General features: G+C 41.8%; 1 protein-coding gene across 2 annotated transcripts; it reads left to right on the top strand.

Moving 5' to 3' along the window:
- Nucleotides 1-3,466: 3,466 nt before the first annotated feature.
- On the top strand, nucleotides 3,467-18,779 carry cxxc1b (CXXC finger protein 1b). Of its 2 annotated transcripts, XM_039798720.1 has the most exons (15): nucleotides 3,467-3,621; nucleotides 4,665-4,780; nucleotides 5,391-5,491; nucleotides 5,597-5,736; nucleotides 7,251-7,406; nucleotides 7,536-7,574; nucleotides 7,786-7,932; nucleotides 8,056-8,163; nucleotides 8,286-8,464; nucleotides 16,467-16,674; nucleotides 16,880-16,990; nucleotides 17,103-17,152; nucleotides 17,236-17,332; nucleotides 17,477-17,629; nucleotides 18,384-18,779. In XM_039798720.1, the coding sequence occupies exons 1-15, from the start codon at nucleotides 3,619-3,621 to the stop codon at nucleotides 18,528-18,530; spliced, it is 1,755 nt and encodes a 584-aa protein (XP_039654654.1). In that variant the 5' UTR covers nucleotides 3,467-3,618; the 3' UTR covers nucleotides 18,531-18,779. The 2 variants fall into 2 exon arrangements, with proteins under 2 accessions (XP_039654654.1, XP_039654655.1); XM_039798721.1 differs by lacking the exon at nucleotides 7,536-7,574.
- Nucleotides 18,780-19,440: the final 661 nt, after the last annotated feature.

The following is a 19,440-nucleotide window of genomic DNA, read 5'->3' as shown; positions in this document are numbered from 1 at the left end:
TTCCCAGCGACTGGACCAGAGGAGTCATCTTGCCCTTCTGGAAACGTAAGGGTGACAGGCTAGTCTGCGGCAACCACAGAGGCATTATCCTTCTATCCATCCCTGGCAAGCTCTTTACCAGGATCTTGCTCACTCGTGCTCTTACAGTCATCAGAAGCAGCCGCCGTCCCCAGCAGGCTGGCTTCATGCCTAACCGATCTACAACAGACCAAATCTCCGCCATTCGCTTGCTGATAGAGAAGACCTATGAATTCCGTAAAGATCGCCATCTTTACATCGGGTTCATAGATCTGAAGGCTGCTTTTGACACCGTCTGCCACACTTTACTGTGGAGTATCCTACATGCCCTTGGAGCACCACCCAAGATCGTTGCCCTGATCAAGCTGCTTTATAGCAAGGCTCAGAGCTGTGTCCGCATCAACGGCAGAGACTCAGACTGGTTTTCCATATCCAGTGGCGTTCGCCAGGGCTGTGTTGCTGCTCGTGATGTCTTCAACTGCATCATTGATCATCTGATGTCCAGGGTTTGTGAGCGGGTCCCCAGACTGTCCCTCGGCAGTTACCACCTGACTGACCTGGAGTACGCTGACGACACCATCTTGCTTAGCACGTCCTACAGCCAGCTGAGAGACGCTCTGACCATATACAGTGAAGAGGCGGAGAAGCTTGGCCTCCAGGTGAGCTGGACGAAAACCAAGTTCATGTATGTCGACAACAGACCACCTCCACCTTCCATGCTGCTTGGTAATGACATTGTAGAGCCTGTCAAGAACTTTGTGTATCTGGGATCCATAGTGACAGATAACCTAAAACCAGAGATCACCCACAGAAGAGCCCTGGCTGCGTCAGCCCTGCAGTCTCTCTGGAAATCACTCTGGTGACACCAGACCATCTCACGCAAGACGAAGCTCCGGATTTACAACTCAGCAGTACTCTCCATCCTGCTTTATGGTTCAGAGACTTGGACCTTAAATAAAACACTGGCTGCGAGATTAGATGGCTTTCATAGCAGGGCTCTCAGAACTCTCGAAAACATCAGGTGGCCCCAGCGGGTTTCCAATCAAGTGCTTAGAGCCCGCACGCCATGTCCTCCGCCTTCCTTCTGACCATCCGACGAGAGCCATTCTCCAATTTGATCCGAGGGCAGCAGGCTGGAGACAACCATGAGGTAAACCCCGCACCCGATGGCTTGGCGTCCTTGCGGGCGACCTCCAACAACATGGAGTTGCGGTGGAAGATGCGGAGCAGCTGGCACAAGACCGTCAGCTCTGGAAACAACTGGTTCATCTGGTCGGCTCAACGCACAGGGATGGGATACCCCCCTACCCATCGCAGGAGCCAAATAGAGATAGAATAGATAGATATTAAATACATAGGTGTCACATATAGATTCTATACTGTATCGATATACTACACTACATCAATGAACAATGCCACTTATGACTTCTGTCATTAAGTGTCATTCAGTTTTTGTCATGACAAGTTGACATTGTTTGGGTTGTCTTGATTATGACAACTTGTCATTAATCAAAGTGACATTACCAGAAGTTGTCTTGATCGTGACAAGTTGACATTAACCAGGATGGCATTACCAGTCATGACAACCTTGACATAATGTCATCCTGTTTAATGTCAAGTTGTCTTAATAAGACTCTAAAGAAATTAAATGTCAAGTTGTCATGATAAATATATCTTCTGGTAATGTCAGCCTGGTTAATGTCAAGTTGTCATTACAAAGACATCCCAAACTAATTTAATGTCAACTTGTCATGACCAAGACAGCTTCTGGTAATGTCACTTTGATTAATGTCAACTTGTCATAATCAAGACAACCCAAACAATGTCAGCTTGTCACGACAAAAACCGAATGACACTTAATAACAGAAGTCATAAACGTTTATGACTTGTTTATAACGTTTATGACACGTTCATGACAGTGTCATGTCATAGTTATGACAGTGTCATGTCACGATTATGTTGATACCTTCAAGTAAAGTGTTACCGACATACATTACATTAGAGTGTAATAAATAATAACGTGTAATAACAAGTAAGAGAACAAATACATGGACAAGCTTTCAATAAGTCAATCACATTTTCAGAGATAAACAAAGCTAGTGATGATGTCACTCCCTGGACCTGGCCAGCTTTCAAATGGCAAATGGGGGTGTTGCAGTACCAAAATCAATCTACCAATCACGTGCACCATTCTTAAATACTGTTAAACAATCACCAGGTATTAGGAACAACTTCATTGTCAAGTAACACTCTTAGTACATAGTTTAAAGAAAACTTTTTCTATCACAAGTTAATACTCTGTGAATGCACCGATTGTTGATAACCCTAACTTCATCTCTTCCTGAGTTGACCCCAAGATTAAAGAGTGGAACACATTTAGAATTCAGAAGATACATAATTTTTAATGGCAGTACTATGAAATCATTTAACCAACTTCAGGAATAATATGGGCTTCCTAAGATACACTTTTTCAGAATCTTACAAATTCTAAATTTTGTAAACTCAGTAGCCCAATAAAAGCAAGGGTATGGACCAGAGCAGATTAAGGTACTCATTCACGAGCTCTGCCTGCTAGAGGAAAGACATTTGCTACATTTACCATGAACTGTTAATATCATTACTCTCAGCAGCAGGCATTCTTGGAACAGGACCTTAAAACTGCAATTGCTCACTAATGGAAAACAATCATAAAGAATATTTAACAATTACAAATCCCAGGAAATTCAGTTAAAGATTTTACATAAATTACAAAGTACTCTGTATTATTAGGGACACACATGACATAGACTGTTCAGATGTACAATATGTAAGGTGTAAGCAGCATGTAGGCACCTATGTGAATTTAATGTATTATCCATTGTCCTATTAAGCTTAGTCCCCTACAATGTATCTACGCGCTACCTCACCTGAATTGAACAGATATAAAAGAATCCTTAGTCTTTTATGGCACTCGGCATGCTAGCTAATCAATCTGTAAGTTGGCTAACCATCTGCTTTGAATTGGCTGAATTTTTTTAAATTTGTTTTTCTTTTCTTTCGTCTATTAGTCTGTTTGTCTGAGTCTAGTATCTATGTTATGTAAGCCTACCATTCGTTTTAAGGGTGTGTAACCTGTATGAATTGAACATTTAAACGATTGAAAGAAAGAGAACAAATATACACACCCACATCCACAACTTTGCTTTCATTCCTGTAGTAACCCATGGTTATATTAGGACCGATGAAGCGATCTTTTGCATACGTCGTGGCGACGTATGTGTGCTTATGGGTACAGCAATAATTATTTTGGAAAAAAACTGGGCTTATTAGAAGAATATAGAGTTTAGTTAGTATTCAAATTATGTTTAATGATGGTAATATTAATAATTATTGTTATTGTAAGCAATTCTGATCCCCACTCAGAAGGTGGCGGTAATGCACACCAAAAAGTTGTTTGCCAACCGCCATAAAACGTCACAAGAAGAAGAAGAAGAAAAAGAAGAACGATAGCTTAGCTAGCTAGCGATCGAGCTAATAGGTTCACTGTTTTGATGTTGTATTTGTTGCCTTCCGCTATATTTGCACAACGACTAAAGAGTGTAACGTTACATATCCTACATAATGGTAAGTATGTTATAAGAAGACTTATGATTTGACAAAGTTAGCTAGCGTTAATACAATTTGTCGACGAATAATTTAGCAGGTTACACGGCCGTAGCTAGCATGTAGTTTGTGTTCAAACTTAAGTTCAGTTAACGTTATATCGTTTATATAAAGTCCTGTTAATGCCGAATAATAACGTCACAGAATTAGTTAATCAAAAATAGTTTTGACAACATAACGTTAGCTAGTGTTTATGTGGTACAGCAAAGTAAGCTGGTAAACTATTTAGCTAGCTAATGCTAACTGAAACATAGCTAGCTAGGTTTGTGTGTAAACAAAGCCGTTATTGATGTTAATATAACTCGGATTTGCCTCTTACTGTGGGTGCTAACTAGTGTATATATATATATATATATATATATATATATATATATATATATATATATATACTAGTTAGCATGAAATTATATTTCTAGATGTTAGCTAGCTAGCTACAATCCAACATTACCGCTAATTATAGCTAATATAGTTCCTAAATCTAGCTAACATGAAATAACAGGCACTGAAACATCTTCGTGGAATAAATTGGTATAAGTTAACTAGCTACTCCAGTTACACAAGCTGATCCATTAGCTTTGTTCCAAATTGTAAACACCATGCCCCTTACAGTGTAATAAACGGGTTTATCTTTTTCAAAAAAATGTAGGAAAAGGTGAGTCGACTTGAATTTGGTACGAAAACAACAGGAAGAATAGTCTGTTTCATTTTATTGGAGATAAATGTACTGATTAAGCACTATTGAACCTGTAGGGTGGGGAGTTCAATGTAGTTACCAAGATAGGAACAATCCCCAGTTAGTGGAGAAGGATTATGCGGCCTGGAAACGACTCACTTGAGTTAAGGATCGGCGAACACTTCAAAATTCTTATTATTCAAAACGCAGATAAAGCCTTCTGCTCTCCATGAGAAAAAATGTCCTGCAGCTCAAAAATCAGTTATTAGTGGTGTTTAGTATAATTCCCCCAGTTGTCATGTGGTTTGTGATGCACTGTTGTACTTTTCAGGACAGCGAAATGTCTGACATTGACCCTGTACCAGGGCCTGAGACTAGCAGTATGGAGGGGGAGAACGCACCACTGTACTGTATCTGCCGGAAACCAGACATCAACTGCTTCATGATGTAAGTTCACAATGCTGACGCTGTTGTTTTAAAGTGCTCATATTATGCTTTTTGGCTTTTCCCTTTACTTTATTGTTATATATCTTTTTGTGCATGTTATAGGTTTACAAAGTGAAAAAGCCCAAAGTCCACCCTAAAGGGACTTACCATCTCCAACAGAAAACACTGTTCACAAACTGCTCCAAACAGCTCTATTGTAGTCCAGCCTTTACTTCTGTGACGAACGTGCATCACTTTGTAACGTTATAATGCTCGCCTAGCTGTTAGCATGGCATGACCTCATGCTCTGCAACTGACAGGCTAGTAGTGCTTACCTTACTACCGCGCATGTGTGACTCCCAACAAAGATGGAACAGAACTGAGATGCCTCACTCTGTAGCTAAAACAGAAAGCTCAGCACACAGGGTGAAAAGAGGAGCTGCAGCAATGTGCAGTACAACAAAAATATGGTGTTTTTTGAAAATTAAACCATGTAAACCTATTCTGGTACAATCTCTAAATACAATTATGGACCTGAAAATGAGCATAATATGAGCACTTCAATCATCACTGTGTATGGATGCAACAATACTCATACATTATTTTCTGTATTTGCTTCTCTCACTGACAGTGGCTGTGATAACTGTAGTGAGTGGTTCCATGGCCATTGCATTAACATCACTGAGAAGATGGCGAAGGCAATCCGGGAATGGTATTGCATGAGATGCCGAGGTAATGTCTTTTTTTTTTTTTTATCAACGCATTTAAGATTGCCATGCTTATCACAAACAATCAAAAATAAAAAAGACGTTGTTGCGTTATGCTCCCTGTCACCAGATAAAAATTCCTCACTGGAAATAAAATATAGATCAAAGAAAAACCGAGAGAAGGAATCTGAGCTTGACAGAGGATCTGACAGACAGTACAGCACCCCGAGTACTCCAGACTATAAGAGTGAAAGACGGCGTGGATCTAAAGTAAGTTGTACTTCTATTCCGACCTAAATATTCAGGTTTGACGGAAATATCTAAAGAACATCAAAACGGTACTCCTTAAATTTGATTGGGTCTTCAAAATTAAAAGTTTTCAACATGTACAAATGTAAGTAATGTAATTACAAATGTACATACTGTAATTACACCTATACATAGTAGGGCTTTGACTTTTGACCAAAAATCATATTTGAAGTTCGTTTGTTTATTAATATTCAAATATTTATTAATAATATTTTGACCATTAATGCCTTCAGTAAGGCCTATATTTTTATCAAACTTAAGTTGTATAGGTTCTGTCCACCAGAGGGCAGTGTATCAGTCAATGTCAATAGGTAGACAATGTAAAAATAACGCCCATAACAGGTTAGAATATTAAGAGCTGCCTAATATTCGTTTGAATATAATTTTTTTTAATATTCGAATAACGAAGTTTGGAGTCAAAGCCCTAATACATAGCCATATTCTACTGCTCTTCATACTATTCATCCTGCACATACTTATTCTTACTACTCTTATAATGTTACCACACTGCACATAGCTGTACATATCTGTCTATATGATTCATACAGAATATCCATTTATTCTGTTTTCTTATTATATATTCTGCTAATACACTGCATATATCTATATTATTCTTACTATTATAATGTCACTGCTACTACATTTCACATATCGTATCTGTACATGTTGTTCATACACTGTTCATATTACATAGCCATATTTATTCTGCTCTTATAACACTGCAATAGATTCCTTGTCCTGCCTGTGCTCCACCTGTCTATGCTTGAATATCACATTGCACTTTCTGCTTTTTTGCACTTCTGGTTGGACGCATACTGCATGTGGTTGTCTTTGTATTTGTACTCTGCACAATGACAATAAAGTTGAATCTAATCTAATGTAGCCATTTCTTACCAACATAAGGTACGCATTTCTGTTAGCATTAGTATTAAATTAGTTGCGTATATAATAAGACATTTACATAATTTAGTCAGTTGGATTTTTTAATTTCTTTTTCACAAGAAACAGTGATGAAGGTTACTACAAATACAATTCAATTCAAATGGATTTTCTTGGCATACAAGTTCTTATAACAATGTTGCCAAAGCATCAAATATGTCCAAATATTCCAACAGAACACAATAAACACAAATAATACTCGAAAAAGTCATGTATTGTATGAAGTAGTGATGCAGAAGCTACTTGCAAATCACATGAAGGGGACTAGTTACATGGCAGTTATTATTATATTATATTATATATGGCATAGTTATAATGTCACTTTTGTTTTGCATATTGGTCAGCCATCAGTTCCACTGTCTTTCATCCTCCTCAATTTCATAGTTTTACACAGAAGTTTTAAACTCAAAACCTCATTTTCAAATGAACATGATGGAAAATGTCACTTTGGGTCACATCGATGCCTACTAATTTTTAAGCACTAGGTGAATATGTAGGATGTAAAGCTATGCATGTTACTTTTTGATTTTGCTCAGGTGAAGCGTTCAGTCCGAATGTGTGGGGAATGTGAGCCCTGCCGAAGGACTGAGGACTGTGCCCAGTGTGACTTCTGCAAGGACATGAAGAAGTTTGGAGGCCCCAACAAAATCAGACAGAAGTGCAGGTTTAGGCAATGTGAGGTTCGAGCCAGGGTAAGTCACTTCATGTCCATTTTGTTTTCAAATAAGATTATGTCACCCAAGTGTAGAAAAATACATACATTTCTGCCCTGTTAAGTTTTTAGTTTTACCATTTTCATCTTTTTTTTTTGTCATTGAAAGGTCTTGAAAGTTGTAGATTTAACTACTTCTACAATACATGTAAGCTCCTACAACGATCATTTACTAGATTGTTACTCTGTAGTAATGCCAGTAATGCATCATTCATATAGTATCTTGCAAGGTACCAGTTCAAAAACCTAAAGTAGTTTTTAAATGAGACTTTGAAAAACTTTAAAGATCCTTTTTTGTCCATTCCTTGAAGTGATTTAGAACCTTTGGAAATATGCAACTTGTTGCTTGTTTTGTACAGAAAATGCTGCGTGTGAAGGACGAGGAATTGTCTTTGCAAGAAAGGAGGGACAATTCCTACCACAGACGGAGACGATACTCCGAGGACTACGACAGTGAAGCAGAGCTCTACCAGCAGTACAAGGCAGCAGGGCTGAAAAACAACATGGTAGCATTAGACACCATCTTGGCGCATATAAAACTGTTTTATTGCAGATGCGCTCAATCAGCAGCTAAAACCTTTGATCAGGAACAGTATGTTGAGTCATTTGTTTGCCATCCTCCCACCCAGGCATGGAATAGTGATGAAGATGATGAGCCGCCTTTCAGTCCTGTCATGCGTAAAAAAGCTGTGAAGGTGAAGCACGTGAAGAGACGAGAAAAGAAGTTTGACAAGAAAGTAAGTTTCCTCATAGAAATGATCATTTTTATTTTATGTGCTACCAAGTGTTAACGTGGTCAATGGTAGTAACACATATAGTAACGTTCGGTCTACTTACCCCTTCTCTTTTAACTATCCAGAAAGAGTCTCGACGCCACAAACAGAAGCAGAAGCACAAAGACAGAACCAGGTACAGTGAGAGGAGCGACCTCCGAGATAACACCGGACAGCGTCAGTGTCTTGGGCCAAGCTGTGTGGAGGCAGCGAGACCCAACTCCAAATACTGCTCTGAGGACTGTGGCATGAAGTTAGCTGCCAAGTAAGAACTCTTACTTTCACCGTTTAATGCATTAGTGTGCTTCTATTAGGATAATACATTTATTTATATAGCGCTTTACGTGGTACTCAGACACTTTACAGTAAAACCAGCACATATAGCACATTAAAAACAGATGAAGCAATAAAGCCAACTAGGGCTGGGCGATAGGGAGAAAATGAGATATCACGATATTCTTGAACCTTGATATCGATATTGCAGCGATATTCTAGGGTTGACAATTGGTGCTTTAACAAAATATAATCACACTTAGATTTTAGATCTGTAATGTGGACATAATGACTAAGTGGGGAAAAGGCAAATAATAGAACAGCTAGAACAGTTTGGTAAGTTCAGAAAAGTACATCACTTTACTGTAAATCAGCCTTTAGAACTTATGTCATATCACGATATTACGATATCCAACATCTAAGACGATAACTAGTCTTATATCACGATATTGATATAATATTGATATATTGCCCAGCTCTAAAAACCAACACATAAAACAAGCATATTAAAAGCAATTAAAAACGATAAACCCAGTAACTACCAGGTGAGAGATGTAAGTAGGGCTGCAACAACGAATCGATAAAATCTATAAAATTCGATTATCAAAAAAGTTGGCAACGAATTTCATTATCGATTCGTTGTGTTGCGCAACTATTACGCCACTCAGTCGCGGAGATAAAAAAAAAATTGAGTTGAGCGCAGAGTGGAGCAGCGCGGAGCGAAAGATAAGAAAAAAGAGCAGAGAGGGGGTAGAGGAAATAAGGAGAGAGACCTGTAACGTTGTTCTGAAACACTCGGCGGAGGCAGAGAAATCAGTACGACCTAAGACATCCAAGGTGTGGGAGCATTTCACACTAAATAAATCGAAAATGTGTTAATTGCAAGATAAGCAAAAGCGACACGGCATGGCACGGGCGCACCACGGTGATGATTCGGCACCTAAAACGTTGAACATGTTGGAGTCCTTGATGAGGAGGAAGGGAGTTCAACAGCAGGGTAAAGTCACTACACTATCCTACTTTTGTTCCATTTTGAAGTGAGGAACGTACCATCCCTCCAGTAGCTCTTCTGGTGCTGCTGTGGTGTTTACTCGTTATCCAGCTGACTAGCATGACAAGCTAGCATTAGCTCGTTAATAACCGTAGTAAAGCAGGGGTGGTATAGTTTGCAAGACTAAAGACAGGGTTTTATTCACTCGCCTTTTTTGGCCCATTAATTTTTTAATCTGTTATGTGTATATATTCTGTGCTTTGTCCAATATAAGTTATTGTTATATATGTGTGTGTGTGTGTGTGTGTGTGTGTGTGTGTGTGTGTGTGTGTGTGTGTGTGTGTCTCTCTCTCTCTCTGTATCTGCTCTTTGGGTTACTTACCTTTTACACAACTATTAACTAAAACAAGTATGTATTGAGTTGATGTAAATTAATGCTTTTTTGTTTTTTTATCAGATTCATCGATTAATCGACAGATCAGAATCAGAAAAGCTTTATTGCCAAGTACATTTTTTACACATACAAGGAATTTGTTTTGTTGTCGTAGGTGCATGTCACACATTATCTAAAATAAGTTAAACAAACAGGTTAACAGAACAGACAATATATGAATAAATATATATATATATATATATATTAGGGGTGGTACGGTTCACAAAACCCACGGTTCGGTTTGTATCACGGTTTTAGGGTCACGGTATTCGGTTCTGTACGGTTCTTGTTATTTTTTCTTTTAATCTTTAACACTCCAGAATATACTTCAGCATATGATATATAGCTAAAATTAGCATATTGAATGCATGTTGCACAAAACATGCACACAGTGGCAGTTCTATATATTGTTTTATTTCATCATAGGTACCATGAAATCCAAAATGTTCCCACACACCAGACTATAAACAACGCTGGCGCATCCTCCAGCTCTGGGCAGCCTCTCTCCCACTGGACATTTCTGCAGGTGACGTGACGTGACCTGCAGCGGCGCCCCACTCCACTTGAGGAGCGGTCGGCTCGGTGTCTCTCAAAATCTGACGAAAATCTTTTAAACTGACCTTTGTCGATCTGAAATGAAGACAGATTCAGCAACTGCATGGCCTATTTCTCGCTTAAAATGTTTTCAGAAACACGTTTCGTAAACTATTTTAGTACAATATGAGATCGTATTCTGAACGAACCGCCATGACAGTCTGGCTTTGAAATTTGGGACCAGCCAGACCCATGTGACGCATCGTCCAATCAGCTGCCATGGGTTTGCGTCTTGCATTTGCCCCCTGCGTCATTTCCAGTAAGTGTTTTAACATAGGTGTATAAAGTGGGCACTACAGCAGTAAGAGGTTAGTGCACATTAACAGTGTACTGACGAACCGTGCGGTACACACACGCTCCAAACCGAGACTAGCGAACCGAGCGGTTCGGGTGTTTTTTCATGAACCGTACCACCCCCTAAAAATATATATATATATATATATATATATATATATATATATAAACATACATACATAAATTGTCCTTGTGACGTGAGGTTTTGGTCCTGATGGACCTCAGCCTCCTGCCAGAGGGGAGTGGCTCAAAGAGTTTGTGTCCGGGGTGGGAGGGGTCAGCCACAATCTTTCCAGCACGCTTCAGAGTCCTGGTGGCATAAAGGTCCTGGAGTGGCGGGAGATTGCAGCCAATCACCTTCTCAGCTGACCGAATGACACGCTGCAGTCTGCCCTTGTCCTTGGCAGTGGCAGCAGCGTACCAGATGGTGATTGAGGATGTGAGGATGGACTCAATGATGGCTGTGTAGAAGTGCACCATCATTGTCATTGGCAGGTTGAATTTCTTCAGCTGCCGCAGGAAGTACATCCTCTGTTGTGCTTTCTTGACGAGGGAGCTGATGTTCAGCTCCCACTTGAGGTCTTGGGAGATGGTAGTTCCCAGGAAGCGGAAAGACTCCACAATGTTAATTGTGGAGTCACTGAGTGTGATGGGGGCAGGTGGGGCTGAATTCTTCCTGAAGTCCACAACCATCTCCACTGTCTTTAGAGCGTTGAGCTCTAGGTTGTTTTGCTTGCACTACTTCACCAGGTGGTCAGCCTCCGACCTGTAGGCGGACTCGTCACCATCAGAGATGAGTCCGATGAGGGAGGTGTCGTCCGCGAACTTCAGAAGCTTGACAGACTGGTGACTGGAAGTGCAGCTGTTGGTGTACAGGGAGAGGAGTAGAGGAGAAAGAACACAGCCCTGAAGGGATCCGGTGCTGATGGTCTGTGAGTCGGAGATGTCTTTCCCCAGCTTCACATGCTGCTTCCTGTCAGACAGGAAGTCAGTGATCCACCTGTAGGTGAAGTCAGGCACACCAAGCAGGGAGAGTTTCTCCTGGAGCAGAGCTGGGATGATGGTGTTAAAGGCAGAGCTGAAGTCCACAAACAGGATCCTGGCGTAGTTTCCTGTGGAGTCCAGGTGCCGGAGGATGTAGCGGAGGGCCAGGTTGACTGCATCATCTACAGACCTATTGGCTCTGTAGGCAAACTGCAGGGGGTCCAGGAGGGGGTCGGTGATGGCTTTGAGGTATGAAAGCACAAGGTGCTCAAAGGACTTCATAACCACAGAGGTCAGGGCGACGGGTCTGAAGTCATTAAGTCCTGTGGTCCTTGGCTTCTTGGGAACGGGGATGATTGTTGAGGACTTGAAGCAGGCTGGCACATGGCATGTCTCCAGTGAGGTGTTGAAAATGTCTGTGAACACTGGAGACAGCTGGTCAGCACAGTGCTTCAAGCTGGATGGGGAGACAGCATCCGGTCCAGCAGCTTTCCTGGGGTTCTGTCTCCTGAACGGTCTGTTGACGTCTTCCTCATTGATGGAGAGAGTCGTCACTGAGGTGGGTGGGGAGGTGGAGTGGGGGACCTTTTAAGGTGGGGGAGGTGGAGGTGATGCACTGTAGCTGTTGGGAGGTGTCGCTGGGGATTGAATCAGGGAAGACCCTTTGTTGGGAGGTGTTGAGGGGGATGGTTACAGGACCGACCCTTTGTCCATCAAAGCGACCGTAGAACTTATTGAGGTCGTTGGCTAGGCGTCGGTCGTTGGTGGAGTGGGAGACTTTAGGCTTGAAGCTGGTGATCTGTTTAAGCCCTCTCCTGACAGAAGCAGAGTTGTTTGCTGAGAACTGGTTTTGGAGTTTCTCAGAGTACCGTTGTTTAGCCTCTTTCCCCGCCTTGCTAAACTTGTACTTTTCTACTTTAAGTCTGTTTTTGTCTCCACTCCTGAACGCCTCTGCCTTGTCCAACCTTAGCCTTCTGAGTTTGGCTGTGAACCAGGGTTTGTCATTGTTGAAACTCACCCTGGTGCATGATGGAACACAGCAGTCATCACAGAAGCTGATGTATGACGTCACATCCTCTGTGTACTCATCCAGACTGTTGGTAGCAGTCCTGAACACATCCCAGTCAGTAGAGTCCAAGCACGTCTGGAGATCCTCCACAGCTACACTGGTCCACTTCCTTGATGTCCTCACTACAGGTTTGCAGAGCTTTAGTTTCTGCCTGTAGGAGGGGATCAGGTGAACCATGACGTGGTCAGAGAGTCCCAGTGCAGCACGGGGGACGGCGTGATAAGCATCCCTGACTGTGGTGTAACAGTGATCCAGAATGTTCTCCTCTCTGGTCGGGCATTTAATATGCTGTCTGTATTTAGGTAGTACATGAGTGAGGTTTCCTTTGTTAAAGTCACAAAGGACAATAACTAGGGAGTCCGGGTTGGTCCGCTCCACACATAGTATCTGGTCGGCGAGCATGCGCTGTGCGACCTGCACGTTGGCCTGCGGCGGGATGTAAACACCGACATGAATGAATGAATGAATGAATGAATGAATGAATGGAACTCACGGGGTGAATAAAAAGGCTTACAGTTTATGATGTAAGATTTCAGGTCAGGAGAACAATACTGCTGGATCACTGTAACGTCGTTGCACCTACCGCTATTGATGTAGAAACAGATTCCTCCACCTTTAGTTTTGCCGGAGAGGTCCGTGTCTCTGTCCGCTCTGTAGAGTTGGAAGCCTGCCAGCTGCAGCGCAGAGTCCGGTATTAATCCACAGAGCCACGTCTCCGTGAAGCACAAAACAGCAGATGAAGAAAAGTCCCTGTTTCCAACCAACAGCAGTTGTAATTCCTCCAGTTTGTTGGGCAGTGAGCCACGTAGAGAGAAATATGCCCGGTAACGGTAATGCGCGAACCTGGCGGAGACTCACCAGCCAGTTTCCCTCTCCTCCGGCGTTTTGCTGCGTGAGCAAAGGTGAGCGCACCTTTGACTAGAATGTCCAAAATTTCCAGTGAAGGGAGAAGAAAAGTAGGAAATAAATCCTCTGGCGTTGTTCCCCTGATGTTCAAGAGCTCTTCTCTGGAGAAAGCGATCCGGGTATCGTCGCAAAAAACAAAGTTCAAACAAAACAACACGCACAAACACACCGAGTCGACCGTCTGCGGCGCCATCTTGGTTGGGATTATTAAAATAATCGTTAGTTGCAGCCCAAGATGTAAGACTATTGTATATGGAAAGCTAATCTGAAGAGGTGTGTTTTGAGGAGTGTTTTTGAATGTGTCCAGGTCAGTACAGTCACGGATGTGTATGGGTAGGGAGTTCCAGAGGGAGGGGGAAAGGGTGCGGGTGAGGAGACGGGCAGCAGAGTTTGGGATGTATTGGAGTTTATTTAAGGCTTTTGTAGGTGAACCAGTGAATCGTTGCAGTAGTCAATTCTGGAAGTAATGAAGGCAGAATCAAACTTTCGGGCAGCAGAGAAGGTGAGTGATGGGCGGAGACGGGGCAATGTTTTTGAGGTGAAAGAAGGCAGTTCTGGTTATTTGGTTGATGTGGTTTTCAAACGTGAGGTTGCTGTCGAAGATGACTCCCAGGTTACGGATGTGTGGGGATGGAGACAGGGTGGAGTTGGGGGGGGGGAGGCCCCGGCCCGGCCCGGCCCAAAAAATGTCCCCAAAACTAGTCCCTGCGGTCGAAGCGCAACGAGTTCCTCAGAGGATTCCTAGTTCTCGGCGAAAGCTTCTGCGGCTGAAACACTGCTGCTAGTTCTAGAATTTAAATGCATTAAATATCACCTTAGATTATTTTATAAACATAGAAGATTATAAAAACAGGATTAAGGAGTGTTAGACCACTCACTGTAGGGCTGCACGATTATGGCCAAAATGATAATCATGATTATTTTGATCAATATTGAGATCACGATTAATTATCACGATTATTTGTTGATTTTAGCCAAAACAACATTTTATTGTCACATAATTATATAATTATAACTGCTTTTACATCCATATTGTGCTACATTCCTACTAATACATCCATATTGTGATACATTCCTCCTTTATTGAAGGATACTGTGAAGGAGTATGCCATTTCAGCTGTTGTGCGACCACTTTCCACACATGCATGTTTGCCGTGGCAACGCAATTTTCTGTTCATGTTAACGGCGCATGTGGTGCCTGGTATCTACCAGACGAAATAGCTACGTGGATTATTGTGGCTCGTTACACTGCCACTTACATGTCTGCGTTGCGCTCTGATGCTCCGTAACCCACATTAGAGGCAACATAAACATCGCTGAATGTCACGCTAGTAAACACTAATAACACGTTAAACAGCAGGTAGCGTTAGCCTAGCGTTAGCTACAGTAAACACTAATAACACGTTACACAGCAGGTAACGTTAGCCTACCGTTAGCCACAGTAGTAACTGGATTAAACACGGCTAAAATGCTGACTGCTAAACAGTGTAGTGTGTCTGTATTTCACTGTAGGATTGAGGACTGTCTGCTGCTAAAGCTATGAGCTAAAAGACACAAACTAGCACTGGTCACTGCTGTTGTCTGAAAAAAAACACAGACGGGACATAATGTTGCGTTTACTGGTAAACTGGTAAACATCGTGACCGGCTTATGATGACCGACTGCTACCTGTTATGGAATTTTCCTCACGTTACTCTGTCCTCTGTGACTGTCTACATCTAGAAACTAAGCTGCGCGGTGCAGGCAGGGAACAGCTCTGATTGGCTCATGGAGACATGTGATCAGACAGTGGTTTATGGAGCGCTAGATTGGCTTTGCAAAAACTGTTCTATGAAGGGAATGACGCATTTTAAATATCGCTCGATCACGCAAATTTGATCGTGGGAAGCCGTGATCGTGATTAAAATTCGATTAATTGTGCAGCCCTAACTCACTGTACTTGTCCTATTACTGACCACTTCTCATTCATTGTTTGATTGTCTTGTGAAACTTTTTGTGCTGTTGTTTTGGCCAGGACTTCCTTGTAAAAGAGATTCGGAATCTCAATGGGAATATTCCTGGTCAAATAAAGGTAACCTATAATTAAAGGTGCTGTAGGTAGGATTGCAGAGATCCAGGACTTCGGCAACCTCTCAATCCCTCCCCCCTTTCCGCTAAACCCCAAAACGGTCTCCTAAGCCCCTCCCCCCCACAAGGGAGAATGAATGCCTGTGCGTGAGCAGTGATTAGGCTCGTTCGAGATGAGCCAGATCTGAGCAGAATCGATCACCGGCGATGTCTGATTTAAAGGCTTATTCTGTACAAACCACATTATGTCTGGCTGATGGTTACGTTTAGAAGTCAGAGAGACTAAATCTGTTCAGATTACAGATCTACATTTTAAATCAGCAACAGATCGCATGTAGAGCATTTTGAGAGCTACTCTGTCATAATAAAAACAACTGGAGACTGCGTAGGAGCTGATATATGGGTCTGATAACATTTTATTAAATCGGAATCGGACCACAGTGTTTGGTCCGACACCCCCCTGCCCCTGATTCGTGCAACAGGGAGCTTTTGGATTTCTTTTTTAGATTTCAGATTGTTTTTTATTTATTTTTTTTATTTCCTGCTTCATGTAGTTCTACTGGAACATAGGGTCAGTTTCAGCAAATATGACCGAAAGTTAGTTTAAAAGTCTTACCTACTGCACCTTTTTAATCTGTGTGCATTTTGTTCCATAGCCGGATCTATGAGATCCTCCCTCAGCGTATCCAGCAGTGGCAGCAGAGTCCCTGCATAGCTGAGGAGCACGGTAAGAAGCAGCTGGAGCGCATCCGTCGAGAACAGCAGAACGCCCGGCTGCGCCTCACGGAGATGGAGCGACGCTTCCACGAACTGGAAGGCATCATCGCCAAGGCCAAGCAGCAGGCAGTTCAGCAGGACGAGGAGGTGAGCTGACAGCAGCCCGTGTGCGAGCTACACAGCTTGTTCTGTTGTTACTGCTTTTTCCGTGATATTTCCCTGTGGGTCTTGTCAAAGTCAGGGCCAGGGCCAGCTTTGAAATTATAATCTCAGGCACTCTTTGGTTAATTGAGGCTGCTGAAAAAGAGCAGAGGTAATGCTTTTTGAGAAAATGCTTTGGTTCTGTGTGCAGGTGAATGAGGGCGACAGCGAGGACACAGACCTGCAGATTTTCTGTGTGTCTTGTAGTCATCCCATCAATCCAAAAGTGGCACTGAGACATATGGAGAGATGTTACGCAAAGGTGCTTATTTTTTTTTTAATTTCTGTTGCTGCCTCCAAACATTAAATATAAACGTAGACAAAAGCCTATGGGCTACTTGTAACATTTCTTTCCCTCATGATTATCTTGACAGTATGAGAGTCAGACTTCCTTTGGTTCCATGTACCCTACAAGGATAGAAGGGTAAGAAAAAGAAATCCCTCTCAAAAGTGTATAGCAACCTTCCCTAATTCAGGTGCTAACATGTATCTTTTTTTTTTCCACAGAGCGACTAGACTCTTCTGTGATGTGTACAATCCCCAAAGCAAAACGTATTGCAAGAGGCTTCAGGTTTTGTGTCCAGAACATTCCAGAGATCCTAAGGTCAGTGAAAACCCCTCAGCCACTTGTATGATTTACATGGTTCACTGTAAACTTAAAATATTGATGGTAATAACCTGCTAAACATTAAGTAGTGTTGTTTAAGTGGAGATTCTTTATTAGTTTTTTCGTTTGTTTGGTGACTAGATCCCAGTGGATGAAGTGTGTGGATGCCCTCTGGTGAAGAATGTGTTTGAGCTGACCGGAGACTACTGCAGGGTCTCCAAAAGGAAATGCAACAAACATTACAACTGGGAAAAGCTTAGAAGAGCAGAAGTGGACTTGGAGCGAGTCAGGGTGGTAAGTCGAACATCATCACTGTTGCTTTCGTTTTAACGGACAGAACTTCTGATATTTATTGGAAAGTCTGCATGTTTTCAATTGGAAATGTCAAAGAAAGGCCCACGCCAGAAATAGAAAGTTTTTGTTGATGGTGCCTCTTGGCCCTCAACCCACAATGGGATAATTATCTGACTCCCTGATGGTGAATAACTTAAAGTGCTCATATTATGCTCATTTTCAGGTTCATAATTTTATTTAGAGGTTATATCAGAATAGGTTCACGTGGTTTAATTTTCAGAAAACACCATATATTTGTTGTAGTGCACATTGCTGCAGCTCCTCTTTTCACCCTGTGTGTTGAGCTCTCTGTTTTAGCTACAGAGAGTGAGACATCTCACTTCTGTACCATCTTTGTTGGAAGTCACACATGCGCAGTAAGTACTGCTAGCTTGTCAGTTGCAGAGCATGAGGGAGTGCCACGCTAGCAGCTAGGCGAGCATTATAACGTGTGTTACAAAGTGACGCATGTTCGTCTCCGAAGTAAATGCTGGACTACAATAGAGCTGTTTGGAGCAGTTTGTGAACAGTGTTTTCTGTTGGAGATTGTAAGTCCCTTTGGGCTTTTTCACTTTGTAAACCTGTAACGTGTACAAAAAAATATATAACGCAATAAAGGAATGGGGAAAAGCATAATATGAGCACTTTAAAACATTGATTAAACCCATTCTTCAGCTGTAACCAGTATTTATTTATTTTTTTTTCTCACCCACAGTGGTACAAGTTGGATGAGCTCTTTGAGCAGGAGCGTAATGTCAGGACTGCAATGACCAACAGAGCTGGTCTTCTCGCTCTGATGTTGCACCAAACTATTCAGCACGACCCCGTGACGACCGATCTCCGTAGCAACAAGGACAGGTAGTCTTGTTCTCGGAGCTGTGGATCACTGTACGTAACATGAGATTTGAGTGTTAAGGATTTAAACTACCATTGAATGAATTCAGATTTTCTAACTAGATAATTATTTTAAAATGTTTGTATGATAGTGAACTGTAAGAGGTAAATGAATATATATTTTCCTGACTGTGGTAGATCAACTGCTGCTTATTGAAAACAGCTGTTTTTGGTTTGATTGCCCTCAATAAACACCTTAAACTTGTTTTGGGTTAAATGTGTGTTTGAGTGATGTATCGGTTTGTTTTTCATCCTTTCTATTGGCCTTTCTACACGTGATGTACACAGGACACTTTTATTATTATGATTATTACAACTGGGCTTGAAATGCAACTAAACTAAGAATGTGTGCTTTGAACTGACACAGAAGCCTGTTTGTATTGGGTCATTCTTCACTATCATGAAGAAGAGTACAGTACACCAGAGCAACTACTGCCGTCTTCAAAGGGGACTAGTTGCATGAGTATATGAGTAGAGGAAAGGCTGAGAAAGAATGCATCAAGAACAGTGAAGGAACATAGATAATGCAGGAGAGACTTTCCCTGTTGTCGTGGTTTTCCTTCTTTCTTCAGCTTTCTAGAGTTTTTACTAAATAACCACTATTAGGTTTGTAGGAGCCAAACACTGAGATACGGAAGAACAAAACTTTACTTTTAGGTATAATGTGCTTTATTTTTCGGGTTTGCATTCAGAATGCAATATTTCTCTGCCATAATCTTTCAAATCTCCCCTTCTACACTCTCCTAATGTAATGGGATGTTCCTGATTGGTCAATAATCAAGATGTGGAGCTCTCTGATTGGTATGTGCTAAGAGACAAAATGATCTGACCTTTGACCTCTATGTTCATGTGCATGAGTATACTCAAAGATCCTTATA

This window comes from Perca fluviatilis, chromosome 4 (genome assembly GCF_010015445.1).
Source record: "Perca fluviatilis chromosome 4, GENO_Pfluv_1.0, whole genome shotgun sequence".
In the NCBI taxonomy this organism is placed as follows: Eukaryota; Metazoa; Chordata; class Actinopteri; order Perciformes; family Percidae; genus Perca; species Perca fluviatilis.
This window is presented reverse-complemented; position numbering and strand designations above follow the sequence as displayed.

Excerpts from the sequence above, each read along its gene's own strand:
- cxxc1b (XM_039798720.1), top strand. Across the intron at positions 17,153-17,235 it reads TACCCTACAAGGATAGAAGG|AGCGACTAGACTCTTCTGTG; the intron begins GTAAGAAAAAGA and ends TTTTTTCCACAG. Across the intron at positions 17,333-17,476 it reads AACATTCCAGAGATCCTAAG|ATCCCAGTGGATGAAGTGTG; the intron begins GTCAGTGAAAAC and ends TTTGGTGACTAG.